The sequence below is a fragment of the Dipodomys merriami genome, unplaced genomic scaffold (genome assembly GCF_024711535.1).
Source record: "Dipodomys merriami isolate MVZ:Mamm:240054 unplaced genomic scaffold, mDipMer1.0.p SCAF_41, whole genome shotgun sequence".
NCBI classification, from domain to species: Eukaryota; Metazoa; Chordata; class Mammalia; order Rodentia; family Heteromyidae; genus Dipodomys; species Dipodomys merriami.
Genome location: NW_027205715.1, coordinates 10,532,763 through 10,553,745, shown reverse-complemented (window position 1 = coordinate 10,553,745; position 20,983 = coordinate 10,532,763). Strand labels below are relative to the sequence as shown.

At 47.4% G+C, this 20,983-nt stretch overlaps 1 protein-coding gene across 1 annotated transcript; it reads right to left on the bottom strand.

Annotated features, from left to right (window-relative positions):
• Positions 1-6,259: 6,259 nt before the first annotated feature.
• Positions 6,260-15,016, bottom strand: LOC138806975 (pyrethroid hydrolase Ces2e-like). The gene is made up of 12 exons (XM_069992490.1): positions 14,918-15,016; positions 12,122-12,326; positions 11,084-11,225; positions 10,094-10,227; positions 9,754-10,012; positions 9,251-9,346; positions 8,851-8,991; positions 8,629-8,709; positions 8,247-8,391; positions 7,617-7,754; positions 7,045-7,117; positions 6,260-6,644 (listed from the first exon to the last, which is right to left on the bottom strand). The coding sequence occupies exons 1-12, from the start codon at positions 14,991-14,993 to the stop codon at positions 6,407-6,409; spliced, it is 1,728 nt and encodes a 575-aa protein (XP_069848591.1). The 5' UTR covers positions 14,994-15,016; the 3' UTR covers positions 6,260-6,406.
• Positions 15,017-20,983: the final 5,967 nt, after the last annotated feature.

The following is a 20,983-nucleotide window of genomic DNA, read 5'->3' as shown; positions in this document are numbered from 1 at the left end:
GGAATGAATGGCTAAGCGAATGTTGTGGTCAATTCCTATTTGGTGGCAAATGGGTGGGCACCTCCTGCTGACCCTACCTGCACTTGAGCCTACTTCTCCTGACATAGACCACTGCAGCTCTACTTGCTTCTCCTCACCCCCACCCTTGAGCTCCTGGATCTTTTGGGGCAGGGTCTTGGTCTAGGCCTTCAGGGCCTGGCCCATGGCAGGATGGATGTCCAGCTGTAGATCAAACATGGGCCAGTGGAGCAGATCCTCACTGTTGGGGTTCCTGTGGACACATGCTCCCAGGAGGCGGGGTGTGTGTGGGGGAATGAGGGTCATTCTGAGTCCCTGTGAGCCTGGACCCAATCACCTCATTAGAGTCATGCCAGGCAGCCCAAAAGATCAGGAGTGGGGAGAATGAGGGAAACTTCCCTCTAGCGTCTGTTCTGCAAGGCTAAAAGCCTCCTCCCAGAGGTGAGTGCTGATGTTTCCACAAAACTGCTCCACCTCTCAGATCTCTGAGGGAAGAGAGAGTGACTTGCACCTACAATGACCTGTCCCTGTGTAAATGAGTTCTGGGGTTTGAGGGAGAGCGATCATATAACTAAGATCATGCATGCTCATGAGGATGCCACAAGGGAATCACTAAGTGGACTCCATTTGTGGGAGGCAGGGTTAGGTGTATTATTTCACTCATTCTGGGCAAAGTTGGCCCAGTACTTCATTTTCCTCCTTCTCAATAGCTCCTCAGAAAAGTCAGCTGCACAGAGAAGAACAAGGGTCCATTTCTTGGCCAATTTCAGGGTGTCTACATCTGCTCTACACCCTTCATTCAACTGTAGTCTGGTCTTCCATACCAGACCTGATCCTTTTCTCCTGTACCACCTAGGATGAGACGCTCTCATTGTACAACCTTCCATTACTCATCCCAGCCTCTAGCTGAATGCACCAGTATGTATTCCTGGACTAGAGGACTTTTCTATCCTCAGTCCCTGGAGTTAACTTAGGACCTTCATACCTTCAAATCCTCCACTCTGTACCCATGTCTGACACTTCATTGCAGGTGGGGACAGATGTTGGGAGCACAGGCTGCTTGGGAAAAGGCTTGGAATGTAAACACCTGCAGCTTTTTGAGTGGTAAGATTTTGCACACTTGATCTTGTCCTCTCTTTGAGCTCCAGTGTCCTATGTAGACCATGAGGAGAATCTACCTACAGGGATCCTAGTGTGGCCCATTCTAGGTTACAGAAATGAAGAAGACTCATGGTTGCTGTCATACAAGGAAGACCTGAAGACATAGTCAACCTCATTAGCATGGCCAGCCCTCACATGCAGGGGCTTGAGGTCCTTGAAGAGGCCGTGAGGATGTTGGAACTCATAGAAGTAGACAGGGGCATGGGAACCTGGGGGTTTAGACAAAGTAGGACAGGTGACCTCTCGATTGGAGTTTTCCTTCCTCAAGTTGGGTGATAAGATAGCTAGGCTGAAGCTGTCTGGAATCTGGACTGTGAAGTGAGAAGACTAAGGCTCCAAGAGGCCTTGCAAAGAATGAAGGTGGTCATCAAGTCATCCTCTGACTTCTAGGATGAGCTTTGAGGCCAAGAATTGCATTTGACTGCCATCTTCCTGGTGACCCCAATGGGAAGAGCTTTTGTTAAATCAAGGCTTGGATTTCCCAGCTATGTGGTCTTTTACTAGTCACTGACTATCTAAGCTTCCACTTCTTTAAGGTGCCAATGATGCCTGTGTCTTACAGTAGCCTTGAGGACTTACTGACCTGTGTGACATCAAGTGCCTGGTACTGGGGTCTTGAGAGAGACAAGGGTGGGGACTTGGACATCACAGAATTGCCCTGGGATGCAAGGTTCTAAGCTGCCTTTTGATTAGTCAGATCTCAGCTACAGATGTACTCACACTGAAAATGTGCTACTTGCAATGCAGGCATCACAAACATAAAGTCCCTCATCATGTTTTGAAGCTGGGTTTGGAGGGTCTGGGGGTCCTCGGTGTCCCTCATGTACTCTTCTATCAGCAGGTGAATACACTCGGCACAAGTTCTATGCCAAAAGGATCAGAGAGAGTCAGGCTAGGCAGGCAGCTCAGTGACAGGGAGGGGGCAGCCTCTGGGTGGGGGGATGGGACTTGGGATGGGACATAGTATAAGGGTGAAAGAGCCTAGCTCTGGTGTAACCCTGCCACAAACACACATATTCCACACTGTATTCCTGAAGGTTACTGTGTGAAGAAATATCTTGGGGTTACCCATCTGTTGGGGCAGGTGTCCAGATCCTTACCATGAGTCCTACATGTTCTGTATAACAACTGGCAAGTTCTTTCTATTTATTCCCTTTATGGTGCAAGAAGTCCCCATATCTGAATGATGGGGAGACAGTTTAAATTTGGAATGTCCTGGTCATGAAGGTATCATGTCCTGTTCCACCACGCACCCCCTGCCACTCACCCATATAACAGATGAGCTCCCCAGAATACTAATGAGTTAGAAGTAAGTCTCACCATGGGGATGATCCAGCATTCTCATCAGTGATGCTCGGGCCAGGGTGGAAGTCAGCAGAGGACAGCAGCTTGTTTGGATCCCTGGGTAGGAAGACCTTATCTACCCCTCCAGGGATGACCTTGAAAGTCTGAGGAGGCATCCGTGAACAGGATTTGGGATCACATATCACATATTTTCTCTTGTCCTTATGTTACTTGCATCCCATTCCAGTTCTTCCCAGAATTGTCTCCCATACACATCCAAAGACATCCAACACTTGGGTTAGCCTCCCTTACTCTTCATTTTCTATCCAGGACTACAAGAACAGTCATTGGTTCAGAGTATTAGGACTAGGCAATTCACATCGTGTTTCCTTTTTCTCTCAGGGAGCAGTGGGCAGATTTCCACCCTCCTTCCATTCAGCCTGACGTTGGTAATAGCCAGCATTTCCTCTTCACTCTTGGCCTGCAGGCAGTGAACCAGGGATTGAGTTCATCTTCACACAGGCAAACAGGTTGGCCACCATCTGGGAAGCAACCAGGCAGGGGATGCCTCACCCTTTGGAGTAGCCAGAGAGGTTTGCCCAGATGCAGATTCACGACACTGAGGTGTCAAAAATGCCAAGAAGAAATAGTGCAGCAAGGAAAGTCACACAGCTCTGATCAGATCAGTCTGAATGACAATTACATTAGATTCAGTAGCAGTTACAGCTACAGCTGCAGCAACACACAGAAGAGGGAAATGTTCAGAATCCCTGACTCCATCCAGAACATGTCAGTGCACCCTAGATACTTTCATATGGGCCTCAATCCTCTGTGTCCTCATGTATCTCTGACCCTTGCTGAGCTATATGATCACCATCAGGGGCATTTTGTAGCACAATGTTCACACTATCATTGGTCATCTCTACCTGCCCCTTCCTCCTTCCCTTCTCCAAGCTCAAATTCTGCTCTGCACAATGTGGCAGACCTCACCCTGTTGCCTTCTCTTCCACAGGCCCCCGGCAAAGTCTCACGCCGGATCTGGAGTAGGAGAGGATCTGGAATGGGAGAAGCAGGAACCCATAGACCACTGTGGTCAGCCAATCAGGAAGTCGGTCTAGCAGCTGGCTGTCTCACAGGATGGGTTATTTACCTCTGTGTAGCACACTACAACTCACCAGCAGGAACAATTCACCTAGACCTTTCCCAGTCAAGAGTCTGGACCTGATAGGAAGTAGCTGGGGACATAGGAGAAGCAGGGCAAGGTTCTTCCTGTGAGAGAGGGGCACTGATGGGGCAGTGGTCACAGGAAGTCAGTGGTCAGACCTCTGAGTGTGAGCCTTTCCCTTCTCCTACTTTTCCTTTGCCCTCCTCCAGAGGTGCTGTGTGGCTTCTGCAGCCCTTGAGATACTAGGAGCTATCACTGAAGTGAAGGTTATAATGGAGAAATTCAGGGCTGGTCTGCAGAGAAGCAGGCTCAGGATCCCACAGATGGACAATGCCCCCACTTCCCATGGGGGCACTTTAGCAGAGACAGGGAGCTATGACCGTGCTTATTTTGAAATTCCCCATTGAATTCATTGCTCATAGATTACTGAGTCCACTTTCAAGTTCCATCATCCCTCACAGTCATAGCTTTAGAGTCTGTATGGACCTCTTCCTATTTAGGAAGGGCTATCCATTTAAACATAGTTGTCACTGTGGCTTTTCTTTTGGACCCATTTCCCTATTCACGCACCTCCAGTCTTGGCTACCCAGGTGTCTGAGATCAAGGGAAGTCATTTGTCCACCGGAAAAGCATTTAGGGGGAACTTGATGGTTGCAGCACTGTGAGGAGACAGGGCTCTCAGGGACTGTGGTAAGCTGGGAGTGAGGCCAGTAACTGGGAATTTGTGAAATGTGTAGAACCCTTCTAGGATGCAGTGAGACAGCAGGGGCCAGGAGCTGCAGCCCAGCCTGACTTCGCAGAGGACGTGGTGCCAGGCTCAACCTCAGATGGTCTTTACTGCCTGTGAGAACCAGCGTTGATTCTTCCATCTGGTGAATAATACTGTTGAGAACCTACAACTTGTGACCACAGGCTTTCCTTCTTGGTGCCATTCCTGGAGGGCTCATTTCCTCTGGCACGACATGGCTAACGATTCTCCAGCCACAAGGTCTGATGTGCACTCAAGGTCTCCAGTCTAAGGAACTCAGGCCCAGGACATGGACCCAGACCCTTCTACCCAGATCTGGGCAGATGCTCTTGGTAGACTCACACACACAGTTTGGAGAAGAGACAAAGAGACAGATTGCCTTTAGCAAAGCCTCTAGCCAAAGCTTAATGATTCACTTTTGTTTATAGGATAGGGAATGTTAGTGTAATCTGGTAGGACATGATAGCAAGTAACTAATATAGTGCTTCTGCTCTGGATTCATTGTGTGTGTGTGTGTGTGTGTGTGTGTGTGTGTGTGTGTGTGTGTGTGTGTGTGTGTGTGTGTGTGTGTGAATGTGCGCACGCGCGTGCGCACGCACTGCTAGTAGGGCTTGAACTCAGGGCCTGAGCTATCCCTTAGCTTTTTCACTCAAGGCTGGTGTTGCACTCCAGTGAAGCTACAGCTCCATTGCCAGCCTTTTGCTGCTTAACAGGAGATAAGAATCTCATGGACTTTCCTACCCAGGCTGGCTTCAACTGCAATTCTCAGATCTCAGTCTCTTGAGAGTTAAATACAGGCCACCAGCTCAAGGCTCAACCCATGCATTCTGGTGGAGGTTGATCAGACAGTAATTAATAGTGAGAAATAGATATCATGCAAACTGGGGCACAGCTGAAGAAGGGAGGAATGACGCAGGGGTGTTAGTCAAGGTCCTGGTCTGGTATCAGCTAAATTGGTAAAATCTGCACCAAGGGAGAAAGTGAGGCTGGAGTATGTGTAAACCTGGTCTGGAACTTTAGAATAAGAACTTTTGGCTACATAGACTCAACAGCGCTCTCTGACCTTCATTTTTTAACCTAAGTAGCTCCTGGGCTGGGTTGCTGAGAGTCTAGGTCCTTGACATTCAGGTTCCAGGAACAAGTTCCTTTATTTTAACTGAAACTCACAATGCTTCTTCTTAATATCCTGGTGTGGTGTACCACTGAAAGGCAGAAGACTCCCATGTGGCCTGTCACTTCCTGCACCATCATTCAGAGACCCTGGCATACACAATAACCATGCTAATAGTAAAACCATGGAATAAAAGGGTTTTTTAGAAGCATTCTGTTGTTTGAGGACATTGATGAAAACTTACATATATCTAATGATCTGGACAAAGACAAGGAAACAGAGACAGGATAGAGAGAAAATGAGAGAGAATGAGAGAGATAAAAATCAAAAGAGAGGGGCTGGGAAGGTGGCTTAGTGGTAGAGTGCTTGCCTTGCATGCACGAGGCCCTGGGTTCAATTCTTTAGCACCACATAAGCAGAAAAAGCCGGAAGTGGCGCTGTGGCTCAAGTGGTAGAGTGCTAACCTTGAGCTGAAGAGCCGAGGGACAGCACCCAGGCCCAGAGTTCAGGCCCCATGATGACAAAAAAGAAAAAAAAAAAAAGAAAAAAAGAAAAGAAAGAAAGAAAGAGAAGCAGACACATATAGAGAGGCAAACACAGACATAGACATAGACACAGAGAGACAACCAATATCAGAGACAAGTCACATGCCAGTGGCTCACACCTATATTCCTAGCTTCTTAGGAGGTCTAGAACTGAGGATCTTGGCTCAAAGTCACCCCAGGCAGGAAGGTCAGTGATACGTTTAGCTCCAATTAAACACTCTCCAAAACCCAGAATAGAATCCAATTCTAATGAAAGCATGGATCTACATAAAGTTAGGTTAGAAAGTGTCCTAAACAACTTGATTAAAAATAACAAAGAGGACTGGAATGTAGCTCAGTTGCAAAACACTTACTGAGCAAGTACAACATCCTCATTACCAATAAAATAAAATAGAATAAAGAGAGAAGAGGGAAAAAAATAGTGACGAATGTGTCACACTCAGATGTGAGGCCCCATTGAGCTCCTGGATCTTCTGGGGCAGGGTCTTGGTCCAAAACTTCAGCCTGGAGGCCTTCAGGGCCTGGCCCACAGCAGGATGGATGTCCAGTTGTAGGTACTGCTCATTCTGGTCAAACAGGGGCCAATGGAGCAGGTCCTCACTGTTGGGGTTCCTGTGGACACACCCCAGGAGGTCGGGGTGAGAGGTGAGAGTCATCCTGGGAGCCCTGGGAGCCTGGACCCAATCACCTCATTAGGGTCATGCCAAGCAGCCCAAAAGATCAGGAGTGGGGAGAATGAGGGAAACTTTTCTGATATAGGAAAACAAGGCCCTTTCCCTAGTATGTGTTCCATGTGGCTCAGAGCCACCTTACAGAAGAGAGTGCTGATGTTTCCACAAACTGTGCTCAATCTTTCAAGTTTCTGGGGCAAGAGAGAGTGACTTGCACCTACAATGCCCTGTCTCTGTGTGAGTCCTGGCGTTTGAGGATCATGAATGCTTGTGAGCATGCCACAAGGGAATCACTAGGTGGACCCCATTCTGAGGAGGCAGGGTTCGGTGAATTATCTTACCCATTCCGGGCAAAGTTGGCCCAGTACTTCATCATCCTCCTGCTCAGGAGCTCCTCTGCCTCAGAAAAGTCAGCTGCACAGAGAACAAGGGTCCATACTTTAGACAATATTTCAGGGTGCCTCCTTCTGCTCTACACCCTCCATGCAACTGTAGTCTGATCCTCCATAGCAGGCCTAATCCTTTCTCTCCGCCCCACCCAGAATCAGGCACTTTCATCGTACAACCTCCCATTACTCATCCCAGCCTCTAGCTGAGTACACCTATGCATATTCCTGGAGCAGAGGATTTTTCTACTCTCAGTCCCTGAAAAGCATTTACGGACATTCATAACTTCCAACCATCCACTCTGTACCTATGTCTGACACCTTACTGCAGGTGGGGACAGGGTTAGGACTGCTTGGGAAAAGGTTTCCCTTCTAAACATCTGTAGCTTTTTGAATGGTAAGATTTTGCACACTTGATCTTGTCCTCTCTCTGAGCTTCAGTTTCCTTATGTAGACTTCAAGGAGAATCACCCTAGAGGGATTCCTAGTGTGGCCCATTCTAGGTTACAGAAATGAAGAAGACTCACGGCTGCTGCCACAAAAGGAAGACCCAAAGACAAAGTCAACCTCATCGCCATGGTCGGCCTTCACATGCGGAGGCCTGAGGCTCTGTATCAGGCCATGAGGATGTTGGAACTCATAGAAGTAGACGGGAACATGGGAACCTGGAGGTGGAGACAGCTTATGATGTGGAGACCTCTGAGATAGAGTTGTCTTTCTTCATCTTTGGTGATAGCTAGGCTGAAGCTGGCTGGAATCTGGACTGTGAAGTGAGAAGCCTCAGGCAGGAGGAGGCCTTGCAAAGTCCAAAGGTGCTCATCACAGTCAATGATCCATTCTCTGACTTCTAGGATGGGGTTTCATGTCAAGAATTGTATGTTACTGCCATTTTCCTGGTGACCCCAATGGGAAAAGTTTTGGTTAAATCATAGCATGTATTTCCTATGGTGTGGTCTTATACCAGTCACTAAGTTTCCACTTCCTTAAAGTGCCAGTGATGCCTGGCTCTTACAGTAGCCAGGAGAATTTACTGACCTATGGGACATCAAGTGCCTGGCACTTGAAAAAGACAAGGGTGGGGACTTGGACATCACAGAGGGTCCCTGGGATGCACAGCGCTAAGCTGTCCTATGAGCAGTCAGGCCTCAGCTACTCACGCTGAAAATGTGCTACTTGCAGTGCAGGTATCACGAACATGAAGTCCCCCATCATGTCTTGGAACTGGGTTTGGAGGGTCTGGGTGTCCTCAGTGTCCCCCATGTACTCTTCCATCAGCAGGTTTGCACACTCAGCAGGCAAGTTCTATGCCAAGAGGATCAGAGAGAGTCAGGCTAGGCAGGCAGTGCAGTGGCAGGGAGGAGGCAGCCTGTGGGTGGGGAGATGGCACCTGGAGTGGGACATAGTATAAGGGAGAAAAGGACAAGCTTTGGTGTAATCCCACCACAAACACACACATATCCTGTCCTGTATTGTGGAGGCTACTGTGTGAACACATACCTTGTGGTTCCCCATCCATTGGTACAGTGTCCCGATTCTTACCATGAGTCCTACTGTATTCTTCATAATAGCTGGTAAGGTCTGTCTATTTATTCCCTTTATGGTGTCAGCAAATCCTGAGATCTGAGTGGTGGGGAGACAGCTTAAGTTTGGAATTACATGGTCATGATGGTTTCATGCCCTGTACCATCGTGCACCCCCTGCCACTCACACACATAACAGATGAGCTCTCCAGACTGCTAATGAGTTATAACTAAGTCTTACCACAGGGAGGAGCCAGCCAAACTCATCATTGTTGACACCAATGATGCTTGGAACTGGGTGGAAGTCAGCAGAGGCCAGTAGCTCCTTGGGTTGCCTGGGTAGGAAGACCCCATCCACCACACCAGCTGTGTTTGGGGAGGACTGAGAAAGTATCAATCAGGAGTTGAGATCACCTACCACATATTTTCCAGTACCCTCATGTTACTTTCATGCCATCTCAATTCTTCCAAGTATTCTCTCCCACATACAACCCAAGAGATACAACACTTGGGTCAGCCTCCCTTAGTCTTCATTTTGTTTCCAGGGCTACGTGAGCAGAGTCATTGGTTCAGAGTATTATGGTGATTCACACCCTATCTCTTTTCCCCTGCCGGACCCCATCCCCATCATGCAGCCTGACCTTGGTAATAGCCAGCATTTCCTCTTCATTCTTGCCCCGCAGGCAGTGCACCAGGGCCTCTGAGTCCACCTGCTCACAGGCAGACAGGTTGGCCACCTGTAAAGCAACCAGGCAGGGGCTGCCTCATCATTCCAGGAAGGAGGATGGGTTTGCCCAGACCCAGATGGGTGCAGTGCTCTTAAATCTCCCAGAGTATGGAGTGTGGGGTTGCAGGAATGAAATTGTTTCCACTTCTCTGATGCTCAGAGGCCTCAGCCAGAGGGGCCATTCTCCCCTGCTTCCTTGCATAATTCTGTCAAGGATGATGGAATTTGGCCACAGAACCTACACAGCTTCTGTGAGGCAGAGAGGTGTGGATTCTGACCCCTAACACTGCAGCAGTTCCCAGGGAGATATTTCCAAGGTGCCTCCTTGGTCCCTGTTGTTCCCACAAAACAGAGAACCAGAGGCTGTGAGGATGAAGGGTGAAACTGGGTCTGGGCTGGATGGCTGAGAGTACTCACCTTGACAATCTCCTCAAAGGAGCTGGTGATTAAGCCAGGTGCCAGGGCCACTCCACTCTGCATGATGGCCCCATGGAAGAGTCCTCGGGACATGGGGGACACAACATGTAAAGATATGCTCATGCCACCTGCAGACTCACCAAAAATGGTGACACGGTTGGGGTTGCCTCCGAAGTGGGCGATATTCTGTTGGACCCAGCGTAGGGCGGCCACCTGGTCCAGGAAGCCCCAGTTTCCAGTGGCATGCTGGTCTCCAGTGCTGGGAAGTGGCAGAGACAAGGGTCATAGGACTGTCCTGGCTCTGCTTGGCTCTTATTGCCCAACTCAATCCCACACTCACCTGAAGAAGCCCAGGACTCCCAGGCGGTACTGGATGGTGACCACCACCACATTCTCAGTGGCCGCCAGCCTGCATCCATCATATAAGGAAGCCATGCCCATAACCAGTGCACCACCATGGATCCACACCATTACCTGGCAAAGTCAAGACAGCTGCTATTGATTCTTATCCATCCCCAGTCCTACCTCTGCTGTCTGTTACACTGTCCATGGCTTTGGCTGTGGGCACTTGCCAACATAGGAAGGACTGTCAGGGACCTTCTGGGTGAGGGTGGCAAGTTCAATCACTATCCTTGAGGTCAACTCCAGGAATCCAAGTATGAATTAATATCTCCAAGACTGGAGCATTGGTGTCCTTACTTTCTTACCCATCTAAAGTAGAAAGAAAAGGGGCATTTCCCTGATTGTCTCACTTTACTATGAGTCAAAAGGATCACATACTAGCATTGGCACAATAGATATTCCTCAAGTTGGGTGATCTCAAAGTTCAGCACATGGGTTCCTCAGGGAGTCTTCTGGGCTCAGGTTGATAGAATGAGTTCTTGTTTGGTTAAAGAGCCAAGGCATCTAACATTTAGGAGCACCTAGGACTCTGAATCCCTATACCAGTTGTGTTACCCTGCCTGGGTGACTAGTTTTTTGTTTTTGCTTTTTTTTTGGGTCCGGTCGTGGGGCCTGAACTCTGGGTCTGGGCACTGTCCTTCAGCTCTTCAGCTCAGGGCTAGCACTCTACCACTTGAGACACAGCGCCACTTCCAGCTTTTTTCTTTTTGTTTATGTGGTGCTGAGGAATGGAACCCAGGGCCTTATGCATGCAAGGCAAGCTCTCTACCACTGAGCCACCTTCCCAGCCCTGGGTGACTAGTTTTTGGAACTGGAAACTTCTCATTAGGTTCCACACCGCCTCGGATCCTAGGCTCTTCTTCCCACTACTAATAGTCTTGCAGAAGAAATGTCCTCCCACCAAGGCTAGCCAAATTCTGATACTCACAGGTAGGGCAGAGCTCCCATTGGCACTGGCAGGTGAATAGATGTTGAGGTAAAGGCAGTCTTCAGATGTGGAGAAGGGAGGTATATTGAGGTTCAAAATAATCGTAATCAGTGTATTAATTGGACTAGCATCTTGCAGACACCTGGTTATAATAATAGACAATTATTCCAGCATTTGTATCATAGTCACAAATCTGATCTGGAGGCTAGATTTGTTCCCAGCCACTATGAACCTGTGCTGCACTGGTGCCTGTTATGAAGAATCTTCTCTCATGTCTCTTCCAACCAAAGTTCAAGCCTCAGGCTTGGGATGGGAGAGACTCCCCATCTCAAGCTAGGATGAAACTCTCACCTCCAGGGAACCTTCACATTGTTTGGGGTCATTGGATTTCTCTCCCTTAAGGCTTGGAAATCTTGACTCATAGAGTCTCCTAGAAGCATTGTCTGCAAGGGTTGACATTTACTCCTTCTCTATGTGCCAATTAAAGCCTAGCTAGGGTTACTACCACCATATCAGGGTAGAATGAATGAATGGTCAGTTACCCATAGGGTAGTGAGACATTGCTGAGATTCAAATCCAGACCATATTCCTTCCACTATGTCTCCAGTTGGAAGCACATAGATATTTCCTCAGCCGTGGCACCTGGCCCTTTGAGTTGGCACAGTGACTGTGAAGCTTGCTTTCTCCCCACTCTGTCCTCCTTTGTGGTCTGTAGCATCTGCTGCTGGACCATGAGTTTGTCAGGTCCATACAGCCAAGGCAAATCTTTCCCAGGGATGCCTTCTCTTGTGGCAAAGAACAATTGGCGTGATCCAAGTCCTGACTTAAGTATATTTCTGTGTTATGGCACTGATCATATGCAAAGCCAGAAAAATGAGCCTGGCAAAACTGAATCACAGCCAAATTCATTGGAAAAATCTACATGGGAAATTCTACAATGCAGAAGGAAATGGAGTGTGGGGTTTACATGGGAGAAAAACTCAGCCTGGGACCAGGTGCCCATCCCAACACAGAAATTCTCACCCTGGAAGAACTTACATGGCTGGGTAGGAGGTGGCATCCCTCACACCACTCCATGGCTCAGGGGGCTCTGGAGGGGCAAACCGCAGTGGTCCTATAGGTGGCTTGGCAAAGGGAATGCCCAGGAAGGTGTGGACTCCTACATTGGTGTCATTCACATGGACGAGGCTGCCCTGCACCTGCCCGGTGTGTGTGGTTCTGATGGGGCTGGCTGGATCCTGGGCTGTGGGTAGAGAGATGCACATGAGCGTTGGGTGTGCCCCCTCAGCTGCCACTCACATTGTGGCTCCTGTTGGCTCTATGCCACCTACAGCTCAGCCTGACAAGGTCCTCTGATGTGCAGGTTCAATGGCTTCACATACCTTCTTGCTGCATGATTGTGCTCCAGCACTAGTGTATGCACTGGACCTGACCCAGAACTTCTAACCAGGCAGGGTCCCTGAGGTTATTTGGGACTTGATAGCATTATTAAGCCCTAGGAGCTTCCAGGTTGGGTCTTAGGTGGTGGAAGAATAAGCATTCTTTCCAGCAACCTAAGAGGTTTCACTAGGAACTACCAGGAACTAACAATTCTCAAGGAACTCACACTGGAGGTGTAAAAAATGCCAAGAAGAGGGGCTGCAAGGAGAGAGTCGCACAGCTTTGATTACTTCGTGAAAACCCTGGCTGGCTTGTGTTGGGGATTGAAGAGGGAAGAGGCCATTGGAAATCATCTTATGGCCCACATCAACTTAGTTTGAACTATCACGATAGTTGTTTAAGTGGATAATGCATATATTGGCTATATTTCCCCTAACTTAAGACAGAGACCCCTTTTGTGTATGCTCATACTTGGTAGTCCCAAAATTCCTGCTCCTTCAGATGTTTTAAGATATCCAGTCAGAGCCACAATCTCTGGCTATTTTGTCATCAGTACCAATTCCACCTCCACTGGAGCCATCTTTCCTTATTATCACCATCAGGTTGAAATTCAGGCAGAAATTCATGAATCTGACCTGTTTGTATACAAAAAGTAACTCTATGCCCCTAAGCACTGTCTGGGAGCTATTTGTGAATCAGTTAAGTTTCATGTTGCCTGGTATGGCTGAAACCAAGATAGCAACCACAAATAGACAACACAGACAGCAATTTCCCAATGTCTTTCCAAGTCCAAAGACATACCACTGACTTCCAGGTTGTCTCTGCAAGAGGTTATTTTTTTTTTTTTTTTGTCGGTCGTGGGCTTGAACTCTGAGCCTGGGTGTTGTCCCTCAGCTCTTCAGCTCAAGGTGAGCGCTCTACTGCTTGAGCCACAGAGCCACTTCCCACTTTCTGGTGGTTTATTGGAGATAAGAGTCCCATGGACTTTTCTGCCTGGGCTGGCTTTGAACCATGATCCTCAGATCTCAGTCTCCTGAGTAGCTAGGATTACAGGCATGAGCTACCAGTGCCCAGCTCGCAAGAAGTTTTGACTAGATGGGAACAGTGATCCTGGATCTCACCGTGGCCCCACCAGCTGCTAATGCTTCATAGTTGTTATGAAAGGGTAAGCATTAGGAAAGGGTAAACATTGCTCATAGATTCCTGTTAGAGACCAGCTACGTGCATGTTGCTTCAAGCCCTTCATGAAATGTTATGAGGAACCTGAGCCATGCAGAGGCAAAAAGTGACCTTTGAATTAGGAGATTTAAAACCCTGGGTCTTCTGTATAGCAAGATTTGGACAATTAACTTCTCCTGATATTTGTAGTTGTTATTTTGGACTCACTGTTTCAGAATCACTAGCAAGAGCCTGATCAAGAGCAGGTAAGGGGCTCGGAATGTGGCTTAGGGGTAGTGCTTCCCTAGCATCTGTGAAGCCCTGGCTTGGATTCCTCAGTACCACATAAACAGAAAAAACTGAATTGGCATTGCTGTGGCCCAAATGGTAGAGTGCTAGCCTTGAACAAAAGACGCTCAGGAACAATGCCCAGGCCCTGAGTTCAAGCCCCGGGACTGGCAAAAAAAAAAAAAAAAAGAAGGTAAAGGAGGGAATCTGGTAGGAGTAGGCCTTGGGTGAGATGAGGGCAGATTAAATAGGAGAGGGTAGGGAATTAATCAGGGTCCACTCTAGCTTGGTCTGGGGTGAGGGTATCAAAAGTTGCACAATCATTTCTGGGTATAATTCTCTGTTGGCATGAACTCCTGATAAGGGCCTGAGGACTTTGTGCTAGACACAGGGCATATTCCCTTTGTCCTAGGAGCTAAGCCAAGCCTTTTTCCAGAGTTGATACCTACATGAAAGAAACCCAGTGGCATCTCAATTCAACTTCATGATGTATTTCTGGGGAGGTAGAGCTCTTCCAGAACCAGAAACATTTGCTGGGGCCTATTGGATCATGCCAAGATACTTTTGTAGGGATAAAGGAGACCCAATTGGGGACAGAGGATAGTGTGAATAACAATTACATGAGCAGATGCAGGAGCAGTTACAGCTACTGCTGCCACAACACACACAAGAAGGAAATGTCCAGAATCCCCGAGTCTGCTTGACACATGTCAGTTCATCTCCCAGAATCCCCGAGTCTGCTTGACACATGTCAGTGCATCTCAGACTCTTTCATTTGGGGCTCACTCCTCTGTTTCCTTGGGCACCTACGACCCTCTCTGAGCTATATGATCATCATCATGGGCATTTTGTGGTGGCTGAAATAGCACAATTTTCCCACACTATCTGTCATCTCCACATGTTCCTTCCTCTTTCTCATCTCCAAGTTCAAACTCTGCTCTACACAAGGTAGCAGATCTCATCCAGGTCCCTGTCCCCCTTCCCCCATGTCCCCTGCAGGTGTCTTACCCTGGCTCAGGAGTGGAAGAAGCAGGAGCCCACAGACCACTGCAGTCTGCAAAGCAGGAAGTTGGTGCAGCATCATGGCTGGCTCGCAAGGATGGTTTCTGTGCCTTTATGCAGCACACTGTGACTCATCAACAGGAACAATTCACCTAGACTTTGCCCAGACAGGGAGTAGGTGGGGACATAGGAGAGGCTGGGCAAGGTTGATCCTGCAGGAGAGGGGCATAGATGGGGCAGTGGGCACAGGAAGTCAGTGGTTAGCACTCTGGGTGTGAGCCCTTCCCTTCCTATTTTTCCTTTGTCCTCCTCCAGAGGCGCTGTGTGGCTTCTGCAGCCCTGGAGATACTGGGAACTGTCACTGAGGTGAAGGTTGTACTGGAGAAATTCAGGGCTGGTCTTCAGAGAAGCAGGCTTAGGATCCCACAGATGCATAATGCCCCCTACAGCCCATGGGGTAAAGGTGAACATTTGAGCAGAGACAGGGAGCTATCCCAGTGCTCATGTTGAAATTCCCCCTTGATCTCATTGTTCATAGATGACCAATTCCCCTCAAGTTCCTCATCCCTCAGAGTCATGGTCTGAGGGTCTTCATGGATGCCTTCCTAAATGGAATGGCTGGTCCCTTTAAACCTACTTGTTTCTGTGGCATTTTTTGTTGTTGTTGTTGGTCATGGGGCCTGAACTCTGGGCCTGAGCACTGTCCCTCAGCTCTTCAGCTCAAGGTTAGCACTCTACCACTTGGGCCACAATACCACTTCTGGGCCTCATGCATGCAAGGCAAGCACTCTACCATTGAGTTACCTTCCCAGCCCCCATCTGTGGCATTTCTTAAGGACCCATTCCCCTCCAACCTGTGGTTACCCACCCTGGTGTCTGAGATCAAGGGTAGTCATTTACCCATATGAAAATAATTTAAAAGGAACCTGCTGGTCGCAGCACTGCAAGGAGACAGGGGTCTCTGGGCCTGTGTTAATCTAGGAGCAGATCTGTAATCAGGAATGTGTGAAACACAAAGATCCTGCCAGGATGGAGTGAGACAACAGGGCCCAAGAGCTGCTGCCCAGCCTGACTTCCCAGAGGAAATGGTGCCAGTGAAAACCAGCTTTGATTTTCAATCCAGTGTATAATCCAATTGAACCTACAGCTTGGCGAGGTGGCTCTCCTTCTTAATACACTTCCTGTAGGACTCATTTCTCCTAGCATGACTTAGGTAAAGATTCTCTGAACTCCATTCCAGATATAAGGGTTGATGTATATACTCAAGGTCTCCAATCTAATGAACTTTGGCCCAGGACCTGGTCCCAGACCATTCTACCCAGACTCGAGCAATTATTCTTGTCAGTCATAGTTTGGAGAATAGACAAAGGGACAGATCACCATCAGCACATGTTTATTGCAGAGTCTCTAGCTAAAGCTTAAAGATTCTCTCCTGCTTACATGCTAGGGTTTTGTAGTAGGTTCATGAGAATGGTAGTGTAATCTGGTAGGGGCTGATAAGAAGGTAACTAATTTGGTTCTTCTGTCCCTGGATTCTCTCTGTCTCTCTGTCTCTCTGTCTCTCTGTCTCTCTGTCTCTGTCTCTGTCTCTGTCTCTGTCTCTCTGTCTCTCTCTCTCTCTCTCTCTCTCTCTCTCTCTCTCTCTCTCTCTCTGTTATGGGGGCTTCAACTTAGCTTTTTCACTCAAGGCTGGTGCTGCATTCCACTGGAGCTACAGCTCCATTTCTAGCTTTTGCTGATTATCTGAAGATAAGAATCTAATAGACTTTCCTTCCCAAGGTGGCTTCAAACTGCAATCTTCAGAGCTCAATCTCTTGACAGTTAAGTACAGCCCACCCTCGTGTGGCTCCACTCATGCATTCTGGTGGGAGTTGGTAAGAAAGTAACTAATAGTGAGATATAGATATAGATACCATGCAAACTGGATCATAGCTGAAGAAAGGAGGGAATGAAGCAGGGGTGTCAGTGAAATAAGGATAGTGGTTCTAAGTGACATGCCTTGTCCTCATAGCCATCCTGGCACCTTGCTGGGTGGTGGGGACCTTTCACAGCTCCAAAACTGCATAGAAATTAGATATGCCATTCTTTGAATTGCAGATATTTAGCCCCAGGAAGGCTTTGCTACAGATAATGCTTACCTTTGATTATGTCCCTTGGTGGTTTGATTTGCTCACCCTGAAACAGCTCCCCTAGATGGAAAGCTTTGCTTGCCACTGAGTAATTCCCTATATAGTTTGCTTAGTCTTTAAGAACCTTGTGTAAGCTACATTCTGGGCTTTAGGTCTGTAAGACCGGAGTCCACTTGCAGTTGCCAGCTTTCCAATAGAGACTCCCAATTGGACCTTCGAAGATATGGCTTCTCTGTTTCTTCTGATTAAATTCCTGCATAACATGGTACAAGGTCCTGACCTGGCACTAGCCAAATGGGTTACTGCTGGATAAGGGGAGAAAGTGAGGCTGGAGTGTTAGTTAATCAAGACACTAGTCTGGAACCTCAGGATAAGGACATTTGGCTAATCAGACTCAATAGCTCTCTGACCTTTGTTTCCTAATCCAATTAGCACTTGAGCTGAGGGGCTGAGAGTCTAAGTCCTTGATGTTCAGGGTCAAGTAAGAAGTTCACTTATTTTAACTGAACATCATAATGTTTCTTCTTAATACCGTGGCTGTGCACCACTGCAGAGCTGAAGGTCCTTGGGTGCCCTGCCACTTCCTGAACCATCATTCAGAGACCCTGGCATCCAAATAACCACGCTAATAGTAAAAACATGGAATGAAAGGGTTTTAGAAGCATTTCTGTATCTTTGAGGAGGTTAATGAAAATTTACATATACCTAGTGATCTGGACAAAGATCAGGAGAGGGCCCAGGATAGACAGAGAGAGAAAGAGACAGACCTAGAGCAAGAAAAAGTGAGTAAGAAGGAGAAAGAGAGAGAGGCAGACACAGACAAAGAGAAATAGAGAAAAAAGCATCAGAGACACATGCTGAGTGATGGTGACTATACCTGCAACCCTAACTTCTCAGGAGGCTGAGATCTGAGGATCTTGGTTCAAAGCCATTTGGTGACAGTTTTATCTCCAATTAAGCAATGAAAAAACACAGAGTAGAATCCAGTACAAATGAAAGCATACGTATCCATAAAGTTGGGTTTGAAAATGTTCTAAATATCTTGATTAAAAATAGCAGATAGAAGAGGAGCTGTGGCTTATAGCGGGAGCACAAAAGCTCTGGGACCGTGCCTAGGCTGTGAGTGAAAGCCTTACCACCAATAAAAAAAGCAAGAAGATAAAAGAGCATGTGTTATCCTTAGATATATATCCACTTGTGGGTGGATGAAAAGTGGTGTGTGCATTTACAGAAGCACTCCTCAATAAAAGAAAAGAAGTTTACATGATTCTCAAAGTATTTATCATAATGATTATAAACCACTAATAACTCCCTTAATGTGATATGCCACGTTGGGCTATTATTTTCCCACATATATGTACATATGTGTGTGTGTGTGTGAATATATGTAAGGGATTAGGTACATATATATCTATATATTCTATATAGCAACTAAAAAACAATTGATGAGGCAGTAATGACTCTTACCTATAATCCTAGCAATTCAGGATGCTGAGATCTGAAGATCAAGACTCAAAGCCAGCCCAGGCAGAAAAGTTTGTGAGACTCTTACAAGCATTTAACCAGGAGCAAGCCAGAAGTGTAGGCTGGCACAAGTGATAAAGGTCCAGCATTGAGTAGGAAAAGTCAAATGAGAAGGCAAAGCCCTGAGTTCAAGTCCTAGTACTGGAATAAGAAACAAACAAATACAACCTGGTGTTTAAAAAAACCCAAGTAAAAGGAAATAATTAACTGTGAAGAATGTGAAGGAAGTTCTTAGGATGAAAGAAACATTCTAACACATGATATAAGAGTGGATGTATGTCTCATATATATGTTCAGATTTACCAAACTACACAGGTGAATGGGTGAATTTAATTGAAAATAAACTAGTCCATAACAAAGCACTTTGTGCACATGTGTGTATGTGTATGTGTGGGTCTTAGAGACACTTAGAAAAAAAATGGGCCTAATTGCTATCTACTTGGAAGTTAGAGAAAAAAATGGGGCTTACCGAAGGATCAACATGGGCATTTGACCCTGGGGTAGTGGTAACATGATCAATAGCTCTTCATTTCAAGAGGGGCTGGTGTCTTGGAGTAAACAGAGATGGGGGAGACGAGATTAGTAAGGAAGCAAGGGGCCCAGGCCAGTGGGGAACGGAGGTCAGTAATCACCAGAGAGGCTCATCCAGCCATGGGCGCATTTATTGAGTGTGTCTAACAAGAGAGTGCTTAGGCAAGTTGGTCATGAATACCATGCAGGCAGTGTTCATAGGATTGGCTGGTTAGGTGGCTGGCAGAAAAAAGAGAGGATGAGCAGCTAAGTGAATGTTAGAGTCAGTTCCTATTTCCTGGTAAATGCGTGAGCACCTCCTGCTGACCCTTTGTATACTCAAGCCCAGTCCTCCCGACATAGACCCCTACAGCTCTACGTGCTTCTCCTCAGTCCCCTTGAGCTCCTAGATCTTCTGGGGTAGGGTCTTGGTCTAGAACTTCAGCCTGGAGGCCTTCAGGACCTGGCCCTTTAAGACACAGGCATCACTGGCACTTTTCAGAAGAGGAAACTTAGACCTTCAGTTTCTAGTCTAAGATAACATAGATGGGAAATTCAAGCCATGATTTAACCAAAGCTTTTCCCATTGGGGTCACCAGGAAGATGGCAGGGATATACAATTCTTGGCTTCAAAGTCCATGCTCAAAATCAGAGAATGTATCGCTGACTGTGATGAGCACCTCTGGTCTTTGCAAGGCCTCCTCCTGCCTGAGGCTTCTCACTTCACAGACCAGATTCCAGCCAGCTTCAACCTAGCTATCTTCTCACCAAAGAGGAGCAAGGACAACTCCAACTGAGGGGTCACTATATCATAATTTGTCTATACCTCCAGATTCCCATGCCCCTGTCTACTTGTATGAGTTCCAACATCCTCACGGCCTCATACAGGACCTCAAGCCCCTGCATGTGAGGCTGGCCATGGCAATGAGGTTGACTTTGTCTTCGGGTCCTCCTTGTATGGCAGAAGCTGTGAGTCTTTTTTGTTTCCATAAGGTGGAATGCGCCACACTAGAATACCTGTAGGTGATTCTCCTCATGGTCTAACTAAACTCAGAGAGAGGACAAGATCAAGTGTACAAAATATTACCATTCAAAAAGCTGCAGGTATTTAGAATCCAAGCCTTTTCCCAAGCAGCCTGTTCTCCCAACACTGTCCCCACCTGCAATAAGGTTTAAGGCATGGGTACAGACTTGATAATTGGAAGTGATGAATCTGCCTTAATTGTTCTCCAGGACTGAGGGTAGAAATGTCCTCTAGTCCAGGAATACACACTGGTATATTCAGCTGGAGGCTGGGATGGGTAATGGAAGGTTGTACAATGGGAGTGTTTGAAACTGGGTGGGGCAGAGGGAGAGGATCAGGCCTGGTATGGAGGATCAGACCACAGTTGAATAGAGGGTGGAGAGCAGCGGTAGACATCCTGAAATTGTTTCAAGTGGAGATGCTTGTTCTCTTCTGTGCAGATGACTTTTCTGAGAAGGAGCTACTGAGCAGGAAGATGGTGAAATACTGGGCCAACTTTACCTGGAATGGGTAAGATAACATTCCTAACCCTGACTGTCTGGAATGGGATCCACCTAGTGATCCCCTTGGGGCAACCTCGTGAGCATGCATGATCTTTATGTGACAGCTCCCCCTCAAACCCCAGGGCTCACTCACATAGAAACAGTGCACAGAGACAGTTTTGTGGAAACATCTGTACTCACCTCTGTAAGGTGGCTCAGATCCATATGGAACAGACACTAGGGAGAAGGCCTTTTTTCCTATATCAGAAAAGTTTCTCTGATTCCCCGCCACCCCACTCCTGATGTTTGGGCTGCTTGGCATGACCCTAATGAGGTGGGTGGGTCCAGGCTCACAAGGACTGAGAATGACCCTCACACCCTCTCCTCCTGGGGTGTGTCCATA

Excerpts from the sequence above, each read along its gene's own strand:
- LOC138806975 (XM_069992490.1), bottom strand. The coding sequence starts at position 14,993 with ATGATGCTGCACCAACTTCCTGCTTTGCAGACTGCAGTGGTCTGTGGG. Across the intron at positions 9,347-9,753 it reads CCTTTGAGGAGATTGTCAAG|GTGGCCAACCTGTCTGCCTG; the intron begins GTGAGTACTCTC and ends GTTGCTTTACAG. Across the intron at positions 8,992-9,250 it reads AAATGCTGGCTATTACCAAG|TCCTCCCCAAACACAGCTGG; the intron begins GTCAGGCTGCAT and ends ATACTTTCTCAG.